The 8,255-nt window shown below is 40.8% G+C and overlaps 1 protein-coding gene across 1 annotated transcript; it reads right to left on the reverse strand.

Annotated features, from left to right (window-relative positions):
- Positions 1-6,329, reverse strand: LOC112567189. The gene is made up of 2 exons (XM_025243788.1): positions 4,310-6,329; positions 1-910 (listed from the first exon to the last, which is right to left on the reverse strand). The coding sequence occupies exons 1-2, from the start codon at positions 6,157-6,159 to the stop codon at positions 883-885; spliced, it is 1,878 nt and encodes a 625-aa protein (XP_025099573.1). The 5' UTR covers positions 6,160-6,329; the 3' UTR covers positions 1-882.
- Positions 6,330-8,255: the final 1,926 nt, after the last annotated feature.

Below are 8,255 nucleotides of genomic sequence, written 5' to 3' on the forward strand. Positions count from 1 at the left end.
ATTTGGTTGATTAAAAAGAAAAATAAATTCACAGAAGCCTGTCTCATGTGGGTGATGACCTCTGAATCACTGGCGCATAGCCCCTCGTGTATTCGCGGTCGCATGTCACCAGCGTGGCGAGTTCTGTCATTTTGTCATCAATGGAGCGGGAGACGACATCCTTTCCGCCGCACTCTGTTCCTGGTTCCTCCTCTAGATCCTCGCTTTTCCTTCGTGGTCTTCCTTCCCGTGTAGTTTCTGGTGTGATCTGTTTAAGAGTGCTATTGCTGTCGGTAAAAATGACTTGGCAAAGGCACTCTTCTTGGCGACCACCTGCTTCCATCTACGGCCGGAGGGTTGCAGTTGAAAATGGCGATGGAGTGGGTGAGAAGGGTCTGTGATGATGCTGACCGCTTTTAACCTCACAGCCCTGATGTGTAGCTCACCTAAAGGTATTTGTGGAGAACCAATGATCTTACTGGCAAGATCTGTCAAGGACCACTTCCTTAGTTTTGGAGACATTGAACCCCAGGAAGTTTTCTTCAAACCATGAGTGTAATTTCTGAACCTGGAGGAAATAGCTTGCCAGTGACTCCTCATCCTTGAGCCTAGCAACCAATGCCATATCGTCTGCAAACTTAATCAATTATAGGAAACATCTGCCTCTAAATGTCCTCTTCCATCCAGATATATAAATTACTGACTTGGCTAAAAGTGATGGTTGCTTCCTTCACTGACATCTCTCCGCCACAGTTCTCATACAGGGGACACATGTCTCTGCGTCTTCTTTTTGAATCCGCTGGCTCCACTACGAGGCGTGTTTCTCCAGAGGAAAAAGTGAGTATGTGGAGACTGTCAACACGACTAATAATATCATTGTTTTTCACTCGAGACGGCCAGATCTTACTTGATGTTGGGATGCTGCCTGTACCTGAAACATTGAAACCAATAAAAACATTCTTCACGCGAAGTATATTCAAAATAAATTTGAGCGGACACGAAATGGTCCTCTGCTTGTCTGGCATCATTTTCTGGAAATACTAGCCTAATACTTTATACTTTAAAATGTACTTGCGTACTTATACTTTTACGAATACTTTATGATGATTAGTTTAGCACTATCCCTACTGTTGCTAGCCTAACATTAACTGCCTTACGCGAAGTCTGCTCTTATATAACTGGTGCCAAACAAAGCCTTCCCGTTACTAGGAAGTAAAATTGCATTTTGGGTAGGTCTAGTCATGCTTTATCTTAAAGATCCTTCTTGGAACATACAGAATGAGAATGAAAGTGAAAATAAGGGTGTCCATTTGAATGATCGTGGAAGACGTACGTACTTGTGTATTTGAATCTCTACTAATGGCAGATATATTTACAGAAACATAGCGATTACTAAATACATATCCTCTAGTAATGTCATTAGATGATGCATTCAGTATTTATGCACAGCGAAATGTGTTCATCAATTTGCAATGTTGTTGTTGTTTTTGTAAATTTCATAAACACTATTTTCACTGTGAGTAAATGGTTAATAAAATGGTGTTAAATAATAGACACGTATGTTTCTCGTTAACTGCCTGCGGTCTATATGAACAACTTTTGAGAATTATGAATGCATGTGACCATCAACCCAAGCCGATCGTAGACCACTTTCGGTTTGATGTCGGTTGTTGATGCGTGTAGAGTTCTTCGACCAGGTCGACTCTTGCAATAAACAAACAATCGTCGACAATGCTGTGTACCTCAGTGTACAGCTCAGGCCTACAAATTTCCAACATTGTCCTTTCATGGATTTCCAAAGGATGAGCAAATGAAAAAGAGCTTTGGCTGGTAAAAACAAAATTGTTTGGGTTTCTTACTTTATATTCGTTTCATCATTCTGCAAGTACAAGCACGACTGTGTGTATAGCATGCGTGTAGACACTTTGTAAATAACATGAACTCTTCCATCAGAAGAAGTTATGTGTCTACTAGACAGCTATTATTATTATAAATGTTCTTTCACTGCACAACCACGTTACACACTCCTGCTTTATGCCGCTAACTCTTTCAATCGAAATTTTATTGTCACTTTTCGAACTGTCATACCTTTTGATTCCAGCTTATTCATGAGTGGTGTCGGTATAACAAAATAGAGAAGGGGTTAAATTCTTAATAACTCCTAACGTGGCCAACTGACTGCTCATGTTCAGCAATGGATAACAGCGGCTCGACCTTTCGAAGAAGTAAAAAAGTAAAAACAATTGCGGTGTTTGCGTTTCTCGCTCTCTTTCTCTCTCTCACACACAGAAGAGGTGGACTCTTTTGAAGTGCAATGTCGACGCTTGCGAAAAAAGCAGTATGGCTCGATTTCTTTTGCTTGGCATGCTCTCATCTGAAGCCAGTGGTAAACTTTGCTACAACTGTCCTCGTTGTCTTGAGACAAGTATGACAAGGCAGGTGCCGTGCATCCACGAGCGGGTTTGTGCCGCAGTAGAGAAAGACGACCTCAGCAAGCGCGACAATGAAGAACTAGGGATTGTGGGTGTTAGAGGAAACGGCTCTCAGGAAACGTTGCAAAAAATTTTCTTTCACAGCATAGTAGACTTTTCGAAACATAATTTATGCAAAGGAAAGAAAATTATACAGCAGCAAAAATATAAACAAAATATCAACCAGTTGAGTTGCTAATTCTCTTGTTCTTTCTATCTGTAACTTCATTACATCCTTTTCTTCCATTACTCAAAATTGTTCTCCCTTTACAGTAAGATGTAGTAAACAAACGTGCTGCAAAACAAATTTCATTTAGCTCAAAGAGTATAAAACTACCATTTTGACTAGATTCAAGATTCCAATTTTTTATTGTGTAGGCCTGAGCCCATTTCAAGACGAACAACAGCAGCCACCATAATAAACATTTTCATAAACTGTAGTGTGGTAAAAATACAGTTAACTTTTGATGGTACAAATACGTAAGATATACATCACCATTATTATTTTACATCCCAACATGAACAGCAATAGAAATACTGTTCACATAATACATAGAATTAAAAAAATGCAGAATTCAACTAAAGCAAATGAAAATCTACAATGCAAGATTCAGATTTATTAAGAAAGTAGGGATTTCAGTATCTATCTGATTGATTGATTCTTTATTACTTTAAAGGCATAGCTTCAGCAAGGGAGTGAGTATTTAAGAAAATAACTACACATTTTAAAACTTCTGTACATACAATCCAGTAATAAGTAATATCAAAACCAATTATTCTCAAATTCTATGCGTCTACGGTACAAATAAAGGTGGACTGAGACTGCTTCATGCGGGAAAGAAAAGTAAGGAGAACAGCAAGAGTGAATGGTATACTTTGGATAGTAGGTTGTTCTGGTACATGGGTGTGATGTTCGTTAGCATTTGTTGCCAGGTGTTCAGAGACAGGTATGTCCGAAATCGAGATGTCCATTAAAGCACAGTTATTCGTCATCTGGTCCACTGTATGGAAATCATGAATCATCTCTTCGTTAAGAGACTTCAGCAGCTGTCGCCCTTCGCCTCATGAAGTGAGTAAATCGCCACAAAAAGCAGCCACAAACCACACGGAGAGTTGAAATTTCCACAGAATATGTAACACACAGTTCAGTTGACTATTTTCAGTCCGGATGATGTAGAAACGTGTCTAGCCTTGTCAGTGAGATGTGTTTATCCCCACCATTCTGATTAGAAAGATATTAAAAAATGTTTATCTGAATTCTAACAGTATTTGCAGATTGCTGATTAATTTAGCAAAATACTTTTACATATGAAAAAGACAATACTGTTGATCCATGGCAAACATGCTGAGCTTGTTAAGCAAATAAGTTGCAAAAAACAGTGCATATGTACAGCCTTGTCATTTCCCCCGTAATTTATTCCATTACATAATTATTAACTAAACAAATTTAGAACATTTCAAAAATGTTCAGCCAAGCACCTTAGCTCCTCGTTTATTAAAGCCTGTTAAGAAGATATGCACTTAACACCACTCGATTGGTAAAAAACATTAGTCTGCATTAAAATAATTTAAATTTGCCTAATTTGCAATTCAGAAAAGCTATCAGTCAAAACCTTGAGTTTGCGTTTGATAAAAGGTCCTATTCTTATTTTGAAACATAAACATAAAATTCCTTGAAATCCAGATGCATCTACAGTTGTTCACAAGAGTGCAGTGCGATAATAATTTTATATATAATGCACCTATTTATTTTATATTTAATTATATTACTATAATAATGCATTATTATTATTCTCTTAGTCATGGTCAAAGAAGGCAAATTATGTTAAAACTTCAGATATGAACGACAACTCTTTCACCTTTCTAGCTGCAAAGTCATCACGTAGCCTCCCTTGCAACCCACCCACAGTCTGCCTTGCTCGTCTTTGTTGAGCGCTGTGGGCGCGTGTTTCAAATGCTGTTTGTCCAACAGAAATCTCTCGAATTCCAACGTCCCAGTCCGGCAGTGGTGTTCGTCATCAGTCCCTTGTCCTACTCGTAGCATGGATATGGTGTGGTTCTCTGAATCAGCCACCAGCAGCACTTCTCGGCCCTCAACTGTGCAGAAACAGACGTCGGAGGGAAAGAAGTTTTCCATGTCGGCTTGTGGTTTGTAGACGCTGATAACGGTGATACAGTCATCGCAGCAGGTGCACAGAAAAAGCAGACGATATTTTGTTTCATCATTTGTGTCCTCATTTATAACGACGATTGATCTACCGTCACTGGACACATCAAATGCTAATGGATGTAGGTCAAAGTTGGCAAAACCCACAAATTCTGGTATACAAAATAAATATAAAAATCGAGAAACTTTTACGAAACGCCATGGATCAGAAGACGTGCGTCTCATCAAAAGATGTTGTTTTTCACCTTTTGCAAACAGACCCTCATTATAATACCATAATAAAACTCTAAATCTGTTTTTTTGCAGATACCGGAAACGGCCTTTGCCCTCTCTTGTCAATGTGCACTTTCCGAAGTTGAAGGATTTAGAAGGACGTCCGTCCTCAAAGAAACTTTTCGTGCATCCTTTGTTGGCATTTCCATCAGTACATGAAGGTCCAAACGAAACCGCTACCTTGTTGTCTCCTGTAGGGCACACAGAGAAGACTGTATCGTCTTCCTCTTCACTGCATCTAAACGCCATTTTCAACACCATACCCACGGCCGGCAGAGGTTGCTTCACTTTGATCAAACGGCCAAAACGTTTTCTGATCAGTTTCTCGATGGTTTTTTCTTCTGATACAAAGACACTGGCGATGTCATCATTGGCGATGAAATCATGATGTTCTACGGTATGCAAAAAACCGGGGATGACGCCCAGACATTTTTTGGTCACGTGGTTTTCATCCCACTCGTTCTTCATCTCTTGGTTCATTTTAAATACGTTTACGCTGCTTCCTCTCTCGATAGCTTCATGAAGTTTTTGTTGAGTTCCTTGTACTTTTATCAGCTCCATCCGCAAACGATCTGCGAGGTCGCGAGCTTCAGAGTCCACCTCGCAGACCATGGCGTCCAGCTCCAGCAGACAGCTGTCGCGGTAGGCGTCAATCAAGGTCTGCAGCTGTGCGTGACACGCACGGATGTGACCTTCGACCTCGTTCCTCGTGTCCTGCAAGACCTGCCGGTGCCGTTCTGTCCCTTGAAGAGCAGCTTTTACTTCCCTTTCGTACCGAGTAATTTCTCTAGTGAATTTTTGAAGGTTACGCTTGGCCTCACCTGCAACCACAAACAGACTTCTTGCTTTGTGCTCTTGATGGTCTGCCATTTTACACAAAGGGCAGATAAGCTCGTCACAGGTGAGGCAGAGAAACTCTAGACTTTCTCTAGGATGTAATGGACACAGAGTAGCCATGTTGTAATTCTTCACATCACTACGACTGTCTTCACAGGAGGATGCAATAAACAGATTTTTAACCTTTCTCATGTTAACCTTTACATCCATTCTATCACAACATTTTCCAGCCCGCGACGGACACAGTTCTTCTAGCCATTCAGAAATATTCAGTGTCTCCATCTCGTTCTGGGAAGGTAATTGAGAGAATGGTGGATACTTCGTCCACGATGGACGAGCTAGCTTTTTTCTCTCTCTTGTTCTTTTTCTCTTCCTCTCCATTCTCTTTTGCTTTGAGAAAGTTCGAAAACCACACTGAAATCTCACAGGCATTATATACAGTCAGAATAAACACATGTGTATGTTCACACCACATGCATGTAGCCCAGTGTTGAGGAGCATCGACAGCCAGGTCTCTACACACTGCAGCAGGTGGTACGAACAAGAGAACTCCATAAAGCAGACTGGGATTTCCGTGTGCCTAAAAATAAACCTGACTCGAATATGAGAGGACCAAACTCTCACCTGCAATAACATCGATAATATTAAAACATGATAGACCTTTGCTGGGCGAATTGTGCACACACTGAAGCCGAATCTTTATATTCCCGGTTTGAAAATATGCGTTATCTTATCTGTCACATGGATGTGAAAACTTACTTCAGGTAGTCTAAATTTATTTTCTTTTTGAATCTTTCTTAGACGTTATATAAAGAAACAGAAAGTAAGTTGTCCTGACTATCTTATCTGAAACTACTTTAGTTCAAAAGGCTCTAAAATTAGACGGTGTATTGAATTGTAAATCATTCTTTAAAAACTTAACTAAATACTGTTCAGACCTAAATGTGTTGTGCAGCTGGCCCTGTGACAGTCGCAAGAAGCCTTTATGTTTACTGCAGCCTGTTGTTGGCCTGTGAGCCGCAGTCAATAACATTTGGGAGGATAAAGCTTACACCAGGAGGCATGATGCCAAGTCAGCTCGCTACGTTTGTAGATCGCAAACACGGGAAAAGAATTGTATCGCCTAGGTTGGTACCACCACAAACAAACAACCGAATAACACATAAACTAGCAAAGTAGCCCTGATTCACAAGCTGACTGTAGAGGTTAGTCAGTGTGCGATGTTCTTTTTAAGTAATTGAGATGAATTCACTACAATAGTTTCTTGTTCATTTCTGTGAAAATAGCGGTGATTTGTTGGGATACATGCACTATCCCAAACCATCAGTCTAGTCAGTCTAGTCTGAGAACAGATGAAACACCATTGGAAACATTCAACGTGTAGCACAGTGTTATTTGTGAGGTCTACAGACTTCCTAAGTTTGGATCCGCCTTCCTAATGACTTGCTGTAGATAATCGCTAACACCACGATAGCTTCTAGATTGTGGGAAGTTAACAAGTAACTTATTTTACACCAATCATTAGAGTTCGTTTCTCGTCTTGATACTGAATTGTCTGACTAAAATTAGCTTAACTCACTATAAAATCATGTAGCTTTGCTTGACGCACATTTTTGCGAAGATCACATAAGCTCCTTGGGTTGTGCGGGGGTGTTATTGTTATTATTTGTTGTTTGTTTGTTTGTTTTTTGGTGGGTGTTTTTTTGTTTGTTTGTTTGTTTTATGTTATTGTTGTTGTTGTTGTTTTGTTTGTTTGTTTTTTTTTTTTTTTTGGAGGGTAGAATGAGCATAAAATAATATTGTGGTCGTTTAGAAAAGATTAGTGTTCCTAGTCATGTCTTGGGTGGCCGTTCTAAGGGACATACAGTCAAATCTCCCTACTATGCCACCCCTCTACTATGCCACTCTCGGTATTATGCCACTTTTGCTCGGTCCCGACTATAAATTCAATGTAAAAAAAAATTTACTATGCCACCCCTACTCTCCCTACTATGCCACTTTTTTTGTGACTGTTAAAAGACACAAGTTGTGAAATTCCGCGCAGTGCTCGATTATTATACTCTATGGTAGTGTGGGACATTGCAGTTAGGTGGATGGAACATAGCACGCACACAGGGAGGGTGGAGGCTGGCAGTGTGGGGGGGTGGTGGTGGTCGCTGGCCGGGTGACAGCCACGTGACAGAGGGAAGGTGTGAGGGAGTCGACTAGCGACAGGATTCAGGTGCGCGGATGTGGTTGGGAGGGGTGGAGGATGAAGAGGCGAGGGGGAGAATGAGAGGAGACAGCGAGCGAAGCCGACGATTCTTGAGAGCTTTGGACCAGACCTGGGCAAAGGCCTCCTGTCTCTGACCGGCCCGCCCGCCAGTATACATACTATATATACAGTATTGGGTAAAACTGAGTTAACTATATTAGTCCGGCCTTCTAAAACCATCCCCATGTCTCATGCGGCCCCTTGGGAAAATTAATTGCCCACCCCTGCTTTGGACTGACGGGTAACTTGAACAAATAAAGCCGTTTTTACGAAC

The sequence above is a fragment of the Pomacea canaliculata genome, linkage group LG6 (assembly GCF_003073045.1).
Source record: "Pomacea canaliculata isolate SZHN2017 linkage group LG6, ASM307304v1, whole genome shotgun sequence".
NCBI classification, from domain to species: domain Eukaryota; kingdom Metazoa; phylum Mollusca; class Gastropoda; order Architaenioglossa; family Ampullariidae; genus Pomacea; species Pomacea canaliculata.

What these genes read in the sequence shown, in the direction of transcription:
- LOC112567189 (XM_025243788.1), bottom strand. Translation starts at nt 6,159, where the DNA reads ATGCCTGTGAGATTTCAGTGTGGTTTTCGAACTTTCTCAAAGCAAAAG. An exon ending in ATGACTTTGCAGCTAGAAAG is followed by an intron (nt 911 to 4,309) that starts GTGAAAGAGTTG and finishes TCAATGTTTCAG; the next exon opens with GTACAGGCAGCATCCCAACA.